The sequence below is a fragment of the Elephas maximus genome, chromosome 6 (genome assembly GCF_024166365.1).
Source record: "Elephas maximus indicus isolate mEleMax1 chromosome 6, mEleMax1 primary haplotype, whole genome shotgun sequence".
Lineage (NCBI taxonomy): Eukaryota > Metazoa > Chordata > Mammalia > Proboscidea > Elephantidae > Elephas > Elephas maximus.
The window spans coordinates 74,062,043-74,083,933 of NC_064824.1; the positions used below are offsets into that span (position 1 = coordinate 74,062,043).

Genomic DNA, 21,891 nt, shown 5'->3' on the forward strand with positions numbered 1-21,891 from the left:
TTTTCACCAACCTTCATACGTAGAACACTCTTCACCTATATTTCATTCCTTCTGTGTTCCCTTTCCAACAATCACATAAGCCCTACCCAATTTACTGAAATGCTTTAGATGCAATTTTGCAATATATAAAGCTAAAAAAAAAAAAAGCCTCAATATTTCTAACTATGTTGACCTCTGCCCCTCCCCCCCCCCCCCCCCCCCCCGCTTTATTTAACCATTGAAAGCTTTAGCAAGAATTATCTTCACAGTCAGTCAGGCAAACTGATAACAATGATTGATTCTTATATAAGGAATAAGGTAGGAATCAGCTTTGGGTTTATGTGTCTAGTTTATTTTTTTGTTTGTTTTTGTTTTACTGTGTATATAACTCAACATCATTTTCCCCACTGACCTGAAATGCCATCTTTACCATATATAATATTCATTTTTTACTTGATGCCTGGATTCTTAAGTCTCTTTGGTCCTTCTGTCTATATGCTATACCAAACTGTTTTAACTAATGAAGTTTTATAATGTATTTGATGTCTGGTAGATCTCTGCTTCTCATTTCTCTTCTTTTTCAGAGTTTTCCTGGTTATTCTTATGTGCTTGTTTTTCCATTAAACATTATAGAATAAGTATGCCTAGATTTTTTTTTAATTTTATTGGTATTTTTATTGTGATCATAGTTTTTTAGATTAATTTAGGGAGAACTGATACCATTACAATACTATCTTCCCATCCAAAAGTAAGATATATCTCTTAATTAATTAAAACTTCTATATCAGTACATAATTCCTTAAGGACAAAATTCTATCAAAAAAATATCTACCAATCAAAGATGCTTCCAAAATGTTTTTCTTATCTACCAAAAACTAAGAGTAAGAATTCTCCTTGAGTAAATTTTAACAGATGTTCACACCTTCTCCCTTAAAAAAATTAAAAGCCAACTATAATTGATGAAAGATACTTTGTATTCTTATTAGAGTACAGTGAAACAAACATTTAACTTTCTTCAAAAGGATACAAATTATGTTTGCCAACCTTCTAGCAGGATAGAGGAAACATGGAATATGTGCTAGTTGGAGGGAGGTATGAAGGAGGCATAAAAATTGTATAAGATCATGCCTTATTCTCAAATAGGTTTCAATTTAAGTACAAAATCAAAAGGAACACAAACATGATCATCACCTTCCTCAGTTCCCTTGCTTAATTTTCTCCCCTATAACCCCATTTTAAGAGGCAAAAGAAAACACAGAGGTAAAATATAGCTAACTCCTCTGGGAAAGCAAATACAGGTAGCCCCCAACTTACGACATATTTAAGTTAAAACAAACCATACTTAAGACCGTCAGTGTAACTGGAACATTGCATCTTCCTGGGAGGAAGTTACAGGAAAATGCATGCAGGGGATATGGAAAAAATTACTGAGTTATATGAACACGCTCCAAGCATCTGATCAGGATAATACGATGGAAGAGATGGGTGGAAAAACTGTCCATATGGTAAGAACACTGAATTTAGAACTTGATATCGCTGATGTGGAACAGCTCAGATCACAAAGAAAGAGAATTGACACATTAGGACTTCATGGATTTTGAAGAAGAAATAAATAATGAAGAATAGGAAGGAGAGAAGTTGTCAAAAATATTACGGTGAAAGGATTAGCTAGCGTTTTTGTCTAAACTAAATCAGGAGCTTCAGTTGCTAGAAAACATAGGCCCAAACGCTGGTTACTCTGCTGAAATTGATAGGCAGATTCGGGAAGCAGTGACATGTTACTACAAAACACATGATGAAAAAAAGAAAAGGACCATACAGACAACTCTCAGTAATTTTGATTAGCAACGCCATCCCCATTCCCAGGGATAATCCAGAGGATTCAGAACTTTGCACAAAGTGGACTTATTATCACAACTGACAAAATGCCAACATCATCCAACTCTTCTTCATCATCAGAGTCATTTTTATGATTTGTGTATTTTTATGTACGTATGTATTAAAATATATCTGTAAGTTTATATGTAACGTTTCCAACTCCCAAAGGCAAAGATTGAATTTATAAAGATACTGATAATGAAAGGCAATTAAAAAAAAAAATGAGGTCTTTGACTTATATCGTAAATCAGAGGCTACCTGTATTTTATGATTGGTTTCTGAAATGATCTTAGAGAGAATGGAATTTCTAGGAAGTTTTAATTTGTAAGAATAAGATCAAAAAAAAAAACCAAAAAAACCCACTGCCATCGAGTCAATTCTGACTCATAGCAACCCTATAGAACAGAGTAGAACTGCCCCATAGAGTTTCCAAGGAGTGCCTGGTGGATTCCAACCGCTGAACTCTTGATTAGCAGCCATAGCACTTAACCACTACACCACCAGGAGTAAAAAAGTCTTTAAGACAGTCTGTAGAGTTAGTTAAGAGTAGAGATAAATTTTAATGGTTGTTCACTCTTAGAAAAGGGTCAACGTACTCCCAAGGTAATGCATATCTGCCAGTATAAAGCAGAAATGCAAAGTTGTAACTGTAACCCAAACCTTTCCTCCTTAAGGAGCACAGCTTTAATGGCTCCCACTAAATAAGTGCAGCATTTTAAATTTAAATTTCAGTAACAGTTGAAAAGATCAGGAGGATATAAATATGCTACTGAATACGAAAGGCAGAAAAACAGTAAGTTTGGAATCACAACAAGTTCCTCAATATTGCATTCTGAAGAGAAGATATAATAAAATCTCAAAACATCTTATATGGAGTATTAATATTCTACCATAAAGAATAACTTTGGAATAGTGAATATGCAAATGTGCTCCCAAATCCATGACCTCTATGTTCAGTAAAAAGAATGTGGGAAACTTGGAATGCAGAGATGACAGTCACTTTTTGCAGATATCAGGTAGATTTCTAAGCTGTATAATCAATGTTGACAATGATGAGCAATGCAATAGATTTTATATTGTTCTTTCTACTGCCAACTGTTTAAACAAATTCTGATCTCTTCTCAAAATTTTTGTTTCCGAAGGAAACAAGTCTAGGGATAAGCTTGGGCAATAGCTCACATTCATATAAAAAAGAATGCCCTGTGGTAAGCCTTCTTTCTATTTACCACACTGTCTACTTTCACATTGTTGTATTTTATTTCATGCTGTTTCGACTATCATCAATCAGAAGGACAATTCTATTCTTTGTTGGGTAACTGGTATATGCTTCCAAAAGTGAAGAGCTCACTGAAATTGAGCTGCAACAGTTGAGAACCAGGTCACAAGTGTGAATGAAGCAAAGTGAGAAATGGCTCTGAAGCTTAATAAGCCAAGAAATACTAGATGCAGTACAGTCAGAGAGACACAGAAAAGACAGTAAAGCTTCTTACTCAAAATAGTAGAAAGATCAAACTGAAGTAGAAGAAATTATGCACATTCTTAAAGAAATCAAGTTTTTCTACTTTTAAAAACAATTAGTATATGATTTGCCAAAAAGTTTGTCTTATGATTCATAATAGCAGATCCAGTGGATCATAATTTGTGGATCAGCCATTAGAATCAGAACAAGAGAGTTCCCCATCAGACATTCTTTTGCAAGTAGATATGAATACTTTATAAGAAAATCAGTTTTTATACAGAAATAGATGTCAAATATTTTAAAGCTTTTAAATGAGCTAAACATCCCACCCACACTTATTCCCCTTCTAAGTTTCTTTTCTCTACTCTTTTTATGCAAAAATAGAAGGAGAAAAAGAAATAAAGGGCTAAGCATTATAAAATCTACTACTACACCTGGGATAAAAAGCATCCCAAAAGATTTCAAGAGAGAAGGAAAATAAATTGGCAGAGACAATTATTTTATATATTACGCATGCACTAAGTCTTCAGCTCTTGTATATCTACATACAAAGTTAAAAATTTATGAGCTTTAGGAATTCCAATTTGAAAATATTCCCTGCACTAAAAATTAAACAAAAAAAAAACTTTTTGCTATTGCTGTAGAGAAAAAGATCCTACATCTACCAAATATCAAACTAAAGACCTAAGTATCACCCTTGATTAGTCCTTTTCTCTTATCTTCCATTTCCTCCCATCAAGCTGTATCAATTTTACCTCCAAAATACATCCAAATATCATCTCTTCATCTCCGCTGTACTAGAGTAGGGTAATCCAGTCTATCTTCATCTTTAGACTGAGCTTCTACAATAGCATCTAAGCTTAGCTCCCTGCTTCTGCTCTTGTCCTCCTCTTATCCAATCTCCACATGGCAGCAAGTATAATCTCCTTAACACAAACCACATCCTGCCATTCTTCCACTAAAACCTTTACAAGCTTTCCATTTCACCCAAAATGAAATTTAAACTTTGAGCTATGACAGTCCGTGATCTGGTTCCTGCCTGCTTCTCCAACTTCATATCACTATTGAGTCAGAAGCAACTGACAGCAATGGGTTTGGGTTTGGTTTCTCCATCACACATTCCAGTTACACCCATCTTTTTACCCTAAAATAAGTCATGCACTCTCCTACTTCACAGCCTTTGCATTTTCTGTTTTCTATTCTTGGAAAGATCTTCCCTCAACTCATGGATTTTTTCGTTATTGCTGCTGAGGACTGAAGAACACATTAATGTAATAAATTCAAATAATACCAAAAAGTATACAGAAAATAACATCTTAAAATTCCACTGTTCAGATAGAATTACCATTAATATTCTGGGAATAATCCCTTCATATAACTCTCTATAGACGTGTGCTGGTATATACTGTACATATAAACAATATTCCATAAATTCCATCTATTTCCATGCTGTTGTTTTTTTTTTTTTTTTTTTTCCTCTCATACTTTAGTTCTTAACTCAAATACCACCTCCTCAAAAGAGGCTTTCCAGGGCCACTCTAAAATAGCTTATTCCTCTCTATCACATCACCCTGTTTATTTTCTTCACTGTACTTATCTCTCTTTAAATTAACTGTTTACTTGTTTCTCATTTTTTGTCTGTCTAACCCCAGTAAAATGTAAACTCTATGAGGGCAGAGATCTTGTCACTACTTTCTCTATCATTAGTGTTTAGACCAACACCTAACAGACTGCGGGTGTCCAATATTTACTGAATAAACATAGGATGGCTTCGATTAACATCCATAAGATGCCAAATCCTAAATTTATATCTCCTATAAAAAGAAAAAAAAAAATTTTTTTTTCTTTTTATTCAAATTTATCTCCTGAGCTTCAGACTACATTTAATCGTCTACCTGGCAGCTCCGTCTGGGTAGCACACAGGTATTTTAGACTCAGCGGGACACCAAACCTGCTCCTCCTCCTGTTGTTTCCTATTTAGATGAGTGACACTACCATCAATCAAATTTCCCGAGCCAAAAACTTAAGTTTTACCCTTGGTGCATGAAATTCCTCCCCCTGCACATCCAGTCAATCACCAAAAGCCTCTTCATATTACCTCAATTCTACCACCTAAATCTCTCTTCAATCTACTTCATTCTTCTTTACCTGTCCCTGTTCCTCTTCCTCACTGCCACCCGAGTGTAAATCATCATCTGTCATTTCCCTCCTAGATAACTATAATCTTCTAACTTGTTACTCCAGATCCATTCTTATTTCCAATTTAGTCTTCATGCTGTAGCCTAGGTGGTATTTTCAAAACACAAATATGATCATGTCATACTCTTTCTTAAAAATCTTTAATGACTTCCCACTACTCTTAGAATAAAGCCTATAATCCTTATCATGGACTAAAATCCTTATCATGGACTATAACATACACATGAAATATTCCTTGCTTAACGATCCAGCCTTTTTCTATAATCCAGCCTTTGGCCTTCTTGCAATTCTTTAAACTCACCATCCTATATCACCCCTCAGAGGTCCGTCAGGTATGCTGTTCCTTCTGCCTAAAACACTCTACTCACCATGTCACACCACCTTAGACATACATACTCATCCTTCACATCTCAGCTCAACCATCATCTTCTCAGGAAGGCTGTGGTAGGCAGAATTCTAAAGATTCCTCCCCAAGATTTCCATCCCCTGGCTATATAATCAAACACTAATCTAGGAACTACTATAAAGAGAGTTTGCAGATATAGTTAAGGTTGTTTTCAGTTGATTTTCTTAAAACAGATTATCCTGGTGGGCATAATGCAATCACTTGATGCCTTAAAAGCAGAGCTTTTTCCCAGCTGAGGGTAGAAGAGGATATTAGAGAGATGCAGCAGAAGTCTGCCAACAACCTGAATGAGCTTAGAAGTAGATTCTCTCCCAGAGACTCCAGATAAAGAGTCCAGGCCAGCAAACATCTGACTCAGGCCTTGTGAGACCATAAGTAAAGACCCAATTGAGTTGCCTGAACTTTTGGCTTACAAAATTATAAGATAATAAGCTTGGTGCAGCAACAGAAAACTATTACTGACCTCTGCCCCAGACTGGATTAGGGCTCCCTATTAAATGCTCCCATAGTATTTTGCACTTCTCTTTCATAATACTCATCATGCTTATTATTTAATTTAATTATGTTGTCTGAGTAGTATCTAGTCAGGGAACTTGTATATTTCTGTATTATACACCATTATAATCCAAGGTCTGAACAACCTGTATCTATAAATCTTTGCTGACTGAATGAACTAAGTTTTTATTCAATTGTCTCTAAAAATTTTCAAGCATGATATACCCTCTATAAAATGCTATATTACAAAATATATCTACAATAAAAGTCAATTGCTCACAGCAATGAGTAGAAAGAAAGGAAGAGGTGGGAAGACAGAATATACACCTACTACTCACATTTTTTTTTTTTTTTTACTCACTTACCAATTATCTCACTATCCGACATTCTGTATTTACAACAACAGTAAAAAAATCTACCATTCAACTGTTTTGTTCATTGACAACATACATCTGGTAGTAACAACGCCAAGCTGCGAGGTGAGAATAACACTGGCTGTGACGGTTACGGTTATAGGTCAACTTGGCTAGGTCATGATTCTTAGTGGTTGGCAGTTATGTGATTATATAGTCATCCTCCATTTTTGTGATCTGATGTGGTTATCTTCCATTTTTGCATAACCTGGCCTTTGGAACCTAATCATGTCAATAAGTAAGGAGTGGGTGTATTCAGAATATATTTGGATAGTTGTTCTTTTAGTATTACAAACCTCTCCCACTTACCACTACTCCCCACAAACTGAAATGCCTATTCCATGCCCAATATCCCTAGGGGATCACGGTCATCTGAGAATCAAAATATTGCTATACAGAGCCATTATTACTAATATCACTGGATCATATTCCTCAGGTATGTTAGATTGTAAATAAAGGTTTAAAATAATTGTTCCACTTTTTGAAAAGTATTTTTCAAACTTTAAGAAAAAAATCCAAATTTATTCAATCTTTTGAGACCTTACTATTTCAAAATAGAGACTGAATATACTAAAACCATCTGGTCAGAAAGCGGAAATGTCAACCAAAATAACAATATACTTACATCAATGGAAAAGCAAAAAATGGTAGTGTCATGGCAAGTCTTGCTGTAAATTCATCAGGAAGATACCACAAGTATACAATTAAACATGTAAACAGGTACAGTACTGAGGAATAGAGAATTAATCTTCCAACCCATAATTTTTGTAATCTCTGATTTTTTTCACTAAATTCTTCCAACGCTTGAATTTCCTGTTAAGAGAAAAAAAATCTATATTATACCTCAAACTTCCTAAAGAAATTAAAATGGTAACAAAAAATTTACATGACAGAAAGATCATATAAAAAGATCTCTTAAAATTCACTGAAAAATAATACCTTAATATCTTAAAATAGGACACAAAAACGAAAATTAAAACTGAAGCTAAAAAATATGAAAATGCCTATTCTAACAAGCCACTTTTTAAAATGCAAAATTAAAATACCACTTTTAAATTATCAAATTAGCAAGGATTAAAGGAATGAAATTGGCATCAGTAAATAATACTTGTTGAGTCAAACAAAGAATAATTCTTCCTGTACAAGGCTTAAAAAAAAAATCTGGCTGTAAAAAGAAAAAATTGATAAAAATTAAGACAGTGATCTATACCAGATTCTTTGTTTCTTTCATGGCTCTCAATATTCCCAGAGAACAATAATTTTTAATAATGATACAATATAAAAACCTGTGAAAATTTTGCAGACAGATAAAAACCGTTGCAGGCTATCTTATATCTACCTTATCCTATCCATAGCACTGATTTACATCACGCTGTAAGATCTAACTTCACTCTAAGAGACTCTGCTAGTAGACACAGACTCCTTAAGTCACTGACAGACTTTGGATTTTTTTGAGGTCACGTTACATTAAAGTTCTCAGGCTTATTCTATATCATCTCTAATTCCCAGACCAGGTCTTGTCTCCAAAATCATACATATTAAAATAATACTTATTTAACACCTAAAATGAATTAAAATACCTCACAGCCAAAGAACATACCTTATCTATATTTTCCAAAACTTCTATGGTTGAAGGTTTTGTCTATTACAGAAACAGAAATAAGAGACAGCATTAAAACTAGTCACTTTAAACATATTTTCATGTTCAAGAAACATTTTATATAATCATAAAAGAAAAGAACGTTTCAATCTAAAAGTAAATTTTTTCAAATGTTATCAAGCAATGCGTATTAATATTTATAAATTAGAAGGGTTAGGTTTAAATTAAAATAATTATAATTATAAACAGAACTATGTAAGATTAAAAAACAAGCATTTTATTTAACTTCCTTTTAGCCCTAGAAGGACATGCAACTCTGATAACTCATTTGTTTTATCATTCTTAATCCCAACAGAACACATTTTTACAGAGAGAAACAAATTTTCCTCCCACAGAAATTTTCTTGGATATATGATTCAGAAGAATTCACATATTAAAAAATTCACAGACTAAAGATGGCCTATGTTGCAACTGCTAAAAGTTCACCTAGGACTCTGAAAGTTAAAATCAATAGGCTATCTTCATTCTGAATTCCTAATATGCTTTTCTGAAATCAGATTTTAAAAGGGCATATAGGAATACTTCATTATAACAGAACATGTTTGACAGAGACATATGTTTTATACCAAGAATAAAAAACAGCCAAAATGACTCACACAACACTTCAGAAAATATTTGCCAATCTAAAAGAGTAATAAATATCAATTCACTCTAGTTACCACAAGACTTATTAACACGAGGTTAAACCATACAAAATTGCCATTTTTACAAGTCAAAGTGGTTGAATATTGGCAAATTCATATGGTTTAACCTAATAAAGATAAGGGAAGAAAAGATTAATATGATCCTCAGGCAGAAGATTTTTTGTTTTTGTTTTGGAGAGGAGGGTTGTCAATATAATGCCAATCCAAAACAAAGTGGTCCAGTCACAGTCCAAAATCTAAATTATGTACCATTCTTATAGTAATAGGGAGTCAAGAAATAAGCAAAGTAGTTTGTCCGAGATAACATTATCCCTAGTGGTGTAGTGGTTAAGAGCTCGGTTGCTAACCAAAAGGTGAGCAGTTCAAATCTACCAGCCACTCCTCGGAAACCCTACGGGGCAGTTCTATTGTCTTAAAGGGTCGCTGTGATTCAGAACTGACTCAACAGTACTTAAACAACAACAGCAGAAAAGAGCATTTATCAGTGTAATTTATATTTTCTGGAGCTCTGGTGTCACAGTGGTTAAGAACTCGGCTGCTAACCAAAAGGTTGGCAGTTTGAATCCACCAGCCACTCCTGGAAACCCTATGGAGCAGTTCTACTCCGTCCTCCAGGGTCATTATGAGTCAAAACCAAGTCCACGGCAACAGATTTGGTTTTGTTTTGTTTTGTTTAATATCTTCTGGCTCTAAATTTGAGCTATTTCTCCTAAAAGCTTATCTAAAAAAATTAAACTACATTTCTAATTTTGATAAATTTGTCTAATCTGTAATTCCTAAAAGTGTATCGTTTCACTTCAGTAAATATTTGTGGATATAATTGGTAAAAATTTATTATATAGAATATTTAGTTTCAACCACCTTTCAAATAAAAGGCAGTATGAGAAGAAAACAAGAAAAAAACTACCATTTGCCCATGAATACATACAGAAAAATAATTCATAAGTGAAATAATACTGTAAAACAGAGACATTCCAAAACCAAATCCATTGCCACTGAATGGATTCCAACTCATAGCGGCCCTATAGGAAGAAGTAGAACTACCCCAAAGGTTTACAAGGAGCATTGGACACCTATATAACAAGACAAACTATTGAAAATAAAGCCCAAATAAAAAACTAATTCAGAAAAGAATCAAAGAAAGAAAAAATAGAATTGGGGGTAATATCAAACTAATACTTTGTCTGCACTACAAAGAAAACTTTTACAAATAGCTTCATGTGACACTTCTGTGTTAGATTTAAGAACTAGCTATAAAGAAAACTTACCCTCCATCGAGAAAATAATCCACCCATCGTTTACTTGTAGAAACGGAGCACAATGATAAACACCATTAATCGTCCAAAGGAATTCTCAGCTAGAAATAAAGTATTTTAAAATTTTAAGTTAAACACACAGCACACCCATTATAAAATTTAGATGTTGCAATCCTGCCTAATACTATGAAATATTAACTTCTTTTGGCTCTACTTATGTAGTATTTGAATTAAGACAATCATTGGGGTGGAGTCCACCATTTTTAAGCCTTTTCTTCAAAGCCAGGACATATTTAATAATGAAAATCAAGCTGGAAATTTTTTTTCTTAATGACAATGACAACTTCGCATTTTTCTGTTCTTTAAAATAAATCCCCTTTGTTGCTCTTGTAAGATAAGCTTTACTACGTATTTAAATAAAATCAAACCATCTCTATCATTCAAATATCTCCCAGTTATCTGAAATTAGGGGTGTTTAATGTTCAGAATAACATCACCTTACAAGTAACCGTAGAAAGTAAAAATGATTCTGAATAAGAAAATAAGAGTAAAAGAGTACCTGTGACCTTGAGCAAATCACTTAATGTTTCCGAGCTGTAATTTCCTTTTCTATAAAATGGAGTTAATAATACCTTCTCATACACTGTTGTTAGCTTTTGTTGAGCAGGCGCCTGACTCACTACAACCTCGTGCATTACGGGATCAATCAGAACATTGTGATCCATAGGGTTTTCACTGTCTGGTTTTTGGAAGGAGATCACCAGCCCTTTCTTTTGTCTTTGTCTTAGTGTGGAGGCTCCACTGAAATCTGCTCAGCACTACAGCAACAGAGAACAGGCCTCCACTGACAGAGGTATGGTGGCTGCGTTTGATGTGCATTGGCTGGAAATGAAACTCAGGTCTCCCTCGTGGAAGGCGAGAATTCTACCACTGATCATAGTACTCTTTACTCTTATTATTGCCTTTATTATTACCATTTTACAGATTTAAAAAAAATTAAATGAAAAGAAGTTTAATGATTTGCCTAGTAGCTCAGAAGAAACATGGCCCAAAGCCTCTCTGCCTTCAGTGCTACTCTATTACTAAATGCTACTGTTCAACAACCACATAAACACTTCTAAGTCCCTCAAGGTAATTGGCTTTCATGTCAGCTAGTTGATTATCCCTTTCTTTTAGCTCTTTTTCTCAAAAGTTTTATAATAGATTTAGCATGATAATATTTTAAATCAACTAACCAGTCAATAATTACATAAATTTTTTTTTTAAGTTGAAATGGTAAAAGTATACTTTTAAACTGACATTTTTACCAGGTTACAGTTATATACTTGCCAATGTATAAAACTACTTCATCACCACTCAAAAAATTTATTTAGGCCTTTTTTATTCATGTTTTTAAAACCATAAATGTATTCACAAAATAATGCCAGTACCAAGCAAGTACATTCACTCTGCAATGCTATTTATAGATTGGAATTACCATGAGTCATACCTATCTTGGACTTTCTTGGTCAGAAAAGTAACAAAGAGATGAATTATAAAATACTTTCATTCATCAAAGTGATTTTTAAGGACATAAATACCTATAATCTGTCTTCAAAAATTCTGAAGTTTATGGAAGAACTAGATGGTGCTCAACTCTCATCAATGACTCCCCTGACAGGAAACACAACAGAGAATCCGTGATGGAGCTGGAGAAAAGTGGGATGCAGACCTCATATTTGAGTACAAAGACCTGACCATGGGACTGAGACTGGAGGGACCCCAGAGGTCATGGCCCCCGGACTCTCTGTTAGCACAAAACTAAAACCATTCTCAAAGCCAAATCTTCAAAGATCAGACTGGATTATAAGGCATAAATGACACTGGTGAAGAGTGTGCTTCTTAGCTCAAGTAGACACATGAGACTATCTGGGCAGCTCCTGTCTGGAGGCGACATGAGAAGGTAGAGGGGGAACAGGAGCCAGTTGAATGGACAGGAGAAACACAGAGTGGAGAGAAGGAGTGTACTGTCATACTGAAGGGAGAGCAACGAGGGTCACATAACAATGTGTGTATATGTTTTTGCATGAGAAACTGACTTGAATTGTAAACTTTCACTTAAAAAAAGCACAACAAAAAAAAAAATTCTGAAGTTTATAAACATACTGAATATTACGAGCCACCCTTAAACTGTAATCTAAATATTACTAATCCTTCAATATTACTTCAATCCTAAAATTTCTAAAATAGAAAATCCAGGAACTTTAATGAATAAAAATATAAATTTTTTTCTGATCCAAGACATTAAATAGATCTTAAAACATTCCTAGAAATGTCATCTGTCAGTTCGTGGGACTGTGGTGGCTTGCATGTTGCAGTGATGCTGGAAGCTATGCCACCGATATTTCAAATACCAGCAGGGTCACCTATGGTGAACAGGTTTCAGTACAGCTTCCAGGCTTAAGACATAAGACAATCTAGGAAGAAGGAACTGATGATCTACTTCTAAAAAAATTGGTCAGTGAAAACCTTATAAATAGCAGCAGAGCATTGTCTGATATAGTGCTGGAAGATGAGCCCCTCAGGTTGGAGGGTGCTCAAAACACAACTCGGGAAAAATGGCCTCCTCAAAATAGTTGACCTTAATGACATGGATGAAATCAAGCTTTCAGGACCTTCACTTGCTGACGTGGCACGACTCATAATGCAAAGAAACAGTTGCAAACATCCATTAATAAGTGGAACAGGGCATGTACTATGTATGAACCTAGGGAAATTAGAAATCAACAAAAATGAAATGGAATGCAGAAAGATCGATATCCTAGGCATTAGTGAGTTGAAATCGAATGGCATTGGCCATTCTGAATTGGACAATCACATGGTCTGCTATGCTGGGAATGACAAATTGAAGAGGAATGGCGTCACATTCACCATCAAAAAAAAAAAAATTTCAAGATCTATCCTGAAGTGCAATGCTGTCCGTGATAGGATAATATCTATATGCCTACAAGGAAGACCAGTTAATACAACTATTATTTAGATTTATGCACCAACCACTAAGGCCAAAGATGAAGAAAGTAAAGATTTTTACCAACTTCTGTAGTCTGAAATTGATCAAACATGCAGTCAAGATGCACTGATAACTCTTGGTGATTGCAATGGAAAATTGGAAACAAGATCGGTAGTTGTCCTTCCAAGGAAAACATGGCCTTGGTAATAGAAATGATGCCGAAGATCCCATGACACAATTCTGCAAGACCAATCACCTCTTCATTGCAAATACCTTTTTTCAACAACATAAAAGGCGACTATATATATATATATGGACTACACCAGATGGTACATACAGCAATCAAATCAACTACATATGTGGAAAAAGACAATGGAGAAGCTCAATATCATCAGTCAAAACAAGGCCAGGGGCTGACTGCAGAACAGACCAACAATTGCTCACATGCAAGTTCAAGTTGAAGCTGAAGACAAGTAAAACAAGTCCAGGAAGCCAAAATACAACCCTGAGTATATTTCACCTGAATTTAGAGACCATCTCAAGATGGTGTTAAAAAAAGATTTGACACACTGAACACTAATGACCAAAGACCAGATGAGCTGTTGAGTGACATCAAGGACATCATACATGAAGAAAGCAAAACGTCATTAAAAAGACAGGAAAGAAAGAAAAGACCAAAATAGATGTCAGAAGAGACTCTGAAACTTATGCTTGAAGGTAGCTAAAGCAAATGAAAGAAATGATGAAGTAAAAGAGCTGAATAGAAGATTTCAAAGGGTGGCTTGAGAAGACAAAGTAAAGTATCATAATGAAATGTGCAAAGATCTGGAGTTAGAAAACCAAAACGGAAGAACATGCTTGGCATTTCTCAGGCTCAAAGAAATGAAGAAAAATATTCAAGATCTGACTTGCAATACTGAAGGATTCTATGGGCAAAATACTGAATGACATGGTAAGTATCAAATGAAGGTGGATGAAATACAGAGTCACTATACCGAAAAGAACTGGTCAACATTCAACCATTTCAGGAGGTAGCACATAATTAAAGAACGGATGGTATTGAAGGAAGAAGTTCACTGAAGCCACTGGAGAAAAACAAGCCTCCAGGAATTGACCAATTGAGATGTTTCAACAAACTGATGCAATACTAGAATCTCTCATTCCTCTATGCCAAGAAACGTGAAAGACAACTAACTGGCCAACTGACTAGAAAAGAGATCTATATTTGTGCCAATTCCAGAGAAAAGTGATCCAACAGAATGCGGAAATTATCGAACAGTATCATTAATATTACGCCCACGTAAAATTTTGCTGAAGATCACTCAAAAGCGATCACAGCAGTTCATCAACAGAATTTGTCAGAAATTCAAGCCGGATTTAGAAGAGGTTGTGGAACAAGGATATCATTGCTGATATCAGATGGATCTTGGCTGAAAGCAGAGTATACCAGAAAGATGTTTACCTACGTTTTGACTATGCAAAGGCATTCATGACTGTGTGGATCAAAACAAATTATGGATAACACTGCAAAGAATAAGTATTCCAGAACACTTAATTGTCCTCATGAGGAACCTGTACATAGACTAAGAGGCAGCAGTTCAAACAGAACAAGGGGATACTACAAGGTTTAAAGTCAGGAAAGGTATGCGTCAGGATTGTAGCCTTTCACCATATTTATTCAATCTATATGCTGAGCAAACAATCTGAGAGGCTGGATTACATGAAGAAAAATGCAGCATCAGGATTAGAGGAAGACTCATTAACAACCTGTGATATGCAGGTGATAAAACTTTGCTTGCTGAACTTGAACAGGACTTAAAGCACTGATGAAGATTAAAGATTACAGCCTTCAGTACAGATTACACCTCAACATAAAGAAAAGAAAAATCCTCACTACAATAAGCAACATCATAATAAACGGAGAAAAGTTTGAAGCTGTCAAGGATTTCATTTTACTTGGATTCACAATCAAATACAAATTGTGGATCCACAATTCACAATTTCATTTTACTTCCATCCACTCATGGAAGCATCAGTCAAGAAATCAAACAGCGTACCACATAGGCAAATCTGCTGCAAAAGATGTCTTTAAAGTGTTTAAAAACAAAGATGTCACCTAAGGATTAAGGTGTGCCTGACCCAAACCATGGTATTTTCAATCACCTCATATGTATACGAGAGCTGGACAAGGAATAGGGAAGACTGAAGAAGAATTGATGCCTTTGAATTATGGTGTTGACAAAGAATATTGAATATACCATGGACTGCCAGAAGAACAAACAAATCTGTCTTGGAAGAAGTACAGCCAGAATGGTCCTTAGAAGTGAGGATGGCAACACTTCATCTCATATACTTTGGACATGTCATCATGGGAGACCAATCCCTGGAGAAGGACATCATCCTTGGTAAAGCAGAGGGTCAGCGAAAAAGAGGAAGACCCTCAACAATATGGATTGACACAGCGGCTGCAACAGTGGGCTCAAACATAGCAATGACTGTGAGGATGGTGCAGGACCGGGCAGTGTTCCATTCTGCTGTTCATAGGGTCACTATGAGTTGGAACTGACTCAACGGCTCCTAACAACAAGGATGTTAAAAAAAAAAAAAAAAAAAGATCACCAAGAAAGGTAGAGAGAGAGGAGATTTAGATGAACCCCTTAACTTGGTATTCTCAAATTATACATCATCACATTATTCTGGCACTAGAGTATGGAACCTGTCAACAGTCAGCGGAAAAGAAGAAGACCCTCAACGAGATGGATTGACACAATGGCTGCAACAATGGACCTAAGCATAACAACGATTGTGAGCATGGTGCAGGACCAGGCAGTGTTTTGTTCTATTGTACATGGGGTTGCTATGAGTTGGAATCAACTCAATGGCACCTAACAACAGTGTATGGAACCTAACACAATGTTTTGTATATAACTAACCTACACATTTCGGTTTGTAGCAGACTTATGTCCCTCCAAGTCAAGGCTGTAGCCATCATCTCCTGAGACTGTGAATATAATTTTTTATATTTCAAATCAATAACATCAGTTAAACACTTGCAAAGGATGTACTCTCTAGCAAGTCCTAATATAAATGTTTTATGTGAATTTTATAACTATACTATTACCTACCAATTTTCAAGTGAGGAAACTCAGGCTACAGAAGTGTGTGGATCATAACTTCCACAGTGAAGTATTTGCTAAGGTCCCAAAGATATTAAGTAGCAGAGTCAGACTTAGCATTTTAGTTTTTAATTTTTTTTAAGCAACCAGTCATCCCCAATAACACACAAATTAGAAATACAGTCTGCTTTACATAGATTAGATTGGTACGCTTATATATAAAATACATAAAAGCACCTATGACATTCTCAAATAGTTGGTAAACAGAGCTACTGAAGTGGAAAGAGAGTTAGAAACACAAAAGACAGCGTTAGTACAGTGTACCACACAGGCCAATTCCTCATTTGGTTAAATTTGAATTATTAAATCTGCATAGAAGAGAGGCTAAGTGATTTGCCAAAATTGTGTACACATAGCTAAGGACAGAACTGCTACTAAAAGTCTGATTCCTAGTCCAGTGCCTTCTCTTTCTCCCTACAACCACTGCCTTTGTTTACTGCATATCACTTCTAAAATAAGTGTAACAAAATATATGCATAATATCACAAGAAATATCAATTTTGACATTAATTATTTGCTTAGAAAATTGTTTCAGTATTAATGAAACAAATTATAGCTTAGCCTCTGAGATCCCTGAAGCATGGGATTGTACTTTTAAATTTGTTCCCTAAAACAACATTAGGGTGGAAATACCATATCCATGTTTTCAGGCTCGTAATCAAAGAAACAATTGACCCTAATTGTTCCAGCTACTTTTCTATCAAATTCTGGTATGCGCCACATACTATAATTCATATGTAATGGGTGGTACTTTCCAAGAGATATGAAGGCATAACCAAATTAAATGATTAAATTAAATATTTCTCTATATCTTTAATTGCATACTACTTCTGTTTTCAACTACTGGTTCTCTCCTTTCCACCCAACCATCTTAACTCCAAATCCTGTGGCCCATCACTTACTATGAAATCTTGGGCAAGTAAGTTACTTAACCTCCCTGTGATTCAATTTCCTCTGCAAAAAAGGGCTTTTTAAAAAAAAAAAAGGTTGCCATCAAGTTGATTCTGACTCACAGTGAATCTATAGGACAGAGTAGAACTGCCCTACAGAGTTTCTAAGGAGCACTTGGTAGATTCCAACTGCTGACCTTTTGGTTAGCAGCTGAGCTCTTAACCACTATACCACCAGGGTTTCTTGGACAAGTACGTTACTTAACCTCTCTGTGATTCAGTTTCCTCATCTGCAAAAAAGGGATAGTTAAGGACCTTCTTAAATGTTGAAAGGCTTAAATGACATATTCTAAGGTATTTATAACACTGCCTGACAGGTAATAATTTCTCAGTACAAATTAGTTACTACTGCTCTGGTAACTGCCTTTCTCTAATCCATCTCTGCTTCCTTTCAAACACATGGAAAATACACAAGAACCAAATAACTCTAGCATTGCTTTTAGAAGTGTAAATCAATTTGCTTGCCCTTGAGTGAAGCGATGGCTCAGTTTCAAGTGGCTTGTCCCCAAGAACACTTCCATGAACATGTACTGGGAGCGCCTCTTTCCACTCTGTCATGGTGGCATTTGACATGACCTTAAGAGCTTGGTACATCTAAATGTGCTTTTTCAATGAATAACAATACCTACTATATTATTTGAATGTTTTCTATTAACTGCTTTCACTCTTAGGTTTTGAGTATAAGAATTTTAAATCTTGGGGAATGTTATTTTTAAATATTCAGTTCACATTAAAATAGTGGCCAGAGAAACTGTCTCTCTGGCTTTGGAGCAAAATAGATTTGGCTTCAAAATAGGGCTCAACCATATCACAGCTACGTGATCCAGAGCAAATTACTTAAATTCTCTAAGCGTCAGTTTCATCATTTGTGAAATGATGAAAATACCTACATATCACAGAATTGTTGTATGGAATAAATAAAATTATACATCACTTAGCAGTGTCCAACACATAAGTGTTTAATAAATGATAGCTATCTTTTTTTTATCATTATTACTATCATCAAAAGACATAAGTAATACAGACAATGGCTTCTCATATGAAATACCTTTCTAACTTCTTATAAAAAAGCACCTATTTCATAATTTAAAAGCTGAGAAGTAAAATTACTGTTCATATTTTAACCAAAGCTGTGTTGCTCTCATATTTCCTGGTATAAAACACAAAGCAAAATTCTTTCAAAAGTCTTCCATTAAAATTAACTTGTAGGCCTTTGAGAAAACAACAAAGGAAGTTTAGTTTTACATTTAATTTATCAAGTTCCAAGCTCAAGCAGAAAATACTGAATCACCATCAACAGGACCTCCATAACACATTGCACTATTAAATTTCAGATTAATGATTTGTTGTAGAGCTCCTTCAAATGACCTCACTGAAAAGGCACAACTCTAAACTATCCCCAACCACCATTTATTGCCCAAAAATGAAATCAATAGAAAGAAGTACACTATAAAAGCATTGTCATTACGATGATTAAATTCTTGCTTTCATGTTAAGCCAAATTTCACTCTGAATACTACCAAAAAATGACAATTTGATTTAGATTTCTATTTGAAATAAAATCTGTTTAACCGCCATACAATTTCTTCCTTTCCTTACATTCACTTCCAAGTCAATATATCAACACTATACAAGTTTATTAACAGCATTACCGGGCTGATCTCAGTAGATGACAGGGAACCCTAAAATTCTAATTTTAAAGGCACCACTCTTGTTTAAGAAAATAGTGTTCAAAATCAACTTGGTCCTCCAAAAGAGGAACTATGGGGGTTGCTGACAACAAGAGATTAGCACTCCCTGCCAGCTTGAACATAGGCCTGAAACTGCTGTTGAATAGGGTCAGTGTTGTCCACGGTAACACCCAGGCCACAGAGAAAGAAGAAACAGTAGACACTAGAAACCACGGGAGCCAAGCAGCAGTGAGTCACAGGCTTAAAACCATGAGGGCACCATCAGCAAAACTGAGTTCACCAATCCCAACTCTCTCAATCCCATACGCAATATTAAAAAATTTAAACTACTTTGTTTTGGCTCTTCGCCTTTTGCCACGCCTAACTATGACACCTACAAATTCTCGCCCTCCCCTCCACCCCTCACACTGCCCACTGTTCCTCAAATAAGGACAACGGTTGTAGAAAGGCTTCTCTCTAAATAGCACAAATCCACGCCCACACACCAAAGCCGAGCAGCATGACACTGACAGTTTTCAGTCCCTCTTGATCTTTCCAATTCGTGGCGCTTCCGCACAATTCAGACCAGATGAGCAGAACACTCAATTCGATTACTTGGCGTAGGACCTGCTAGTCTGGAACCTTCCGACGCTTCCCCTCGACACTGGTGGACAGAAGAGCCGATGCTCAGCCCAACCTCATCACCCCCAGGGATCTCCGAGAACAGGGCTGGGGAAACCACCACCCAGAGAGCAAAGGGAGTCTCCACAGCTCCAAAGCCACCCTGCCATTGTGATGGGAAATCAAGAGGATGAGGCGGCGTGGTTGGGTCAGCGCGGGCCACCGCGGGAGTTTGAGCGGCCACCGCCGCCGCCGCAGCAGCAGCGGAGCTCTTAGGCCACTAGATGTGGGGCGGGGGCACCGTGAGAGGCAGGCGGGGGAACCCGGAGCATACTTCCCAGGGGGAAAACTCAGCGTACCTCCCCTCCGCCAAGCCCTCCAACTGCGCTCATCTTGAGCACTACCTGCGAGAAGCGGGCAACGCCCGGCGCTGGCGTCCACCCCGCCAGCCTCTGCCGCCAACGCGCAGCCGACCTCCGGAGCCAGCAGCCGCCTCCACTGACAGAGCGATGGGCCCGGCCAACTCCTTCCCATCAAACCCCGCGCTCCCGCCGCCCGCCAATCCGCGCCTCGGCCGGCGCGCGCCTCGCCCCTGTCACGTGACTGGGCGAGGGGCGGGCAGTTGGGGCCGGCGAGCCGTACGCTTGGCCTGTGGGTGTTTGTGGCTTCGGTGGCAAATACAGGCAGCTCGTCGCGTCTTAGAGGTGTACTGCAGTTTATAATGACTATTACTAACACAAAATTTCTTATTCTTTCTCTGCTTCCCTTTTCTCTTTTAAAGACTCTTATGCCAAGTCTTACTGAAAAAACACTGAAATCGGTCCTGGTGTGGGAAAGACAACAGTTGGGGAGTTGAGGGTAGAGATAGGTGCGTCTGCAAAGGTGTCCGTCCTGAAGAGTCCCCGATCAGCTATCAACCAGCGGGCAGCAGAGCACGTTAATACTACTCAGCTTTTAAGAGACCAGTTCCCAAACAAGCCCGTGAAGAAAACTCAGCGTAGTCCCCCGCAAGCGTTTATCACTCTTGACGTCAGAAAGGATCATTTGACGACTGGGCGGGCGCTTACCTCACCGATGTGTGGTAAGCTTCAAATGCCAGTTGATGTTGACTTCAAACCTGCAGATAACTACATAAGTTGTTTTCAATCTTGAAACTCTTACCTCAAGAATACTCCCTCAACTGGTCCCAATACGTGAGCCCACGATAAACCACTGAGGGTATATTTGACTCAGTTTTAAAACTTTACCAAGAGTGCTTAGTTTCGTAATAAACTGCGAAAGACAAGTCTGAATAATAAATGATACTTGAATGGGAAAAAACTAGAAGAGATATGCACAAGATAAGGGAGAAGGGTAGGAAACTTAAGTAAAGGCTCTTTATTGAGTTGACCTGTGACATATGTTTTACCCGTGTGTAAACATCTTTCATGTTTTTTCTACTTTATTAAGTTGCATACACATTTTAAAATAAAGTTTCCATGATTTTTAAAGAATATTAATAGTTTTTTTTTAATTTTTTTTTATTAATAGTTTTAGTAGGTTACTTTTAAGCTTTGACAATACAAACAGGCAAAGTAAAAGAAGTAAGTTTAGTATTTCATTGGCAAGAATGATTTATTATACCAGAAGCTACCAGATGATTCACCATGGAGTCCTTTGCAGCTCAGTAAACTAAAAAGGATGAAGTACTGTGGGTCTGGCACTTTACAAATGTAGAAGGAAACGAACAGAAATATTTCACTTGTCTTGTTATGGAAATTTAACTATTTTGTTTTTCATCTTTTGCTATTTTAAACTATGCAAATGATTCTCATCTCAGGAAGATCCTGTTTCCTGAGAGAAACCTGGAAGAATGGCTTTCTGTTTGCTAATGATTTGGCCTCAGCGTTAATTAAGCCATCAGGATGTAAAGGGGAAAAATAGGGGGAGGAGGAGTTGGAGGCAGAGAAGAGTTAGCTAGGTGCCAGAGATTCCAAAAGAACCTAATCCTGAGGCTTAATTCACTAGGGAATTGCTTTAAGAAGTGGCAGAGTTTGGTTTGGCAAGGGGGAGGGAGAGAAGCATTGAATCATTAACTCTTAATCCTCCCAACAACC

The 21,891-nt window shown here is 36.6% G+C and overlaps 1 protein-coding gene across 3 annotated transcripts in view; it reads right to left on the reverse strand.

The window, feature by feature from the left end:
• LNPK (lunapark, ER junction formation factor) overlaps nucleotides 1–20,339 on the reverse strand; it is a 79,590-nt gene extending 59,251 nt beyond the window's left edge. Inside the window, exons 1-4 of one of the 3 annotated variants that reach the window (XM_049887504.1) lie at nucleotides 20,200–20,338; nucleotides 10,402–10,490; nucleotides 8,430–8,471; nucleotides 7,455–7,642 (exon numbers count right to left, since the gene is read on the reverse strand). In XM_049887504.1, the coding sequence (XP_049743461.1) occupies nucleotides 7,455–7,642; nucleotides 8,430–8,471; nucleotides 10,402–10,428 (257 nt within the window). In that variant the 5' untranslated portion in view covers nucleotides 10,429–10,490; nucleotides 20,200–20,338. Of the gene's footprint in view, nucleotides 1–7,454; nucleotides 7,643–8,429; nucleotides 8,472–10,401; nucleotides 10,491–20,154 lie in introns of all 3 variants that reach the window. The other 2 variants (XM_049887505.1, XM_049887506.1) reach the window with 2 other exon arrangements.
• Nucleotides 20,340–21,891: the final 1,552 nt, after the last annotated feature.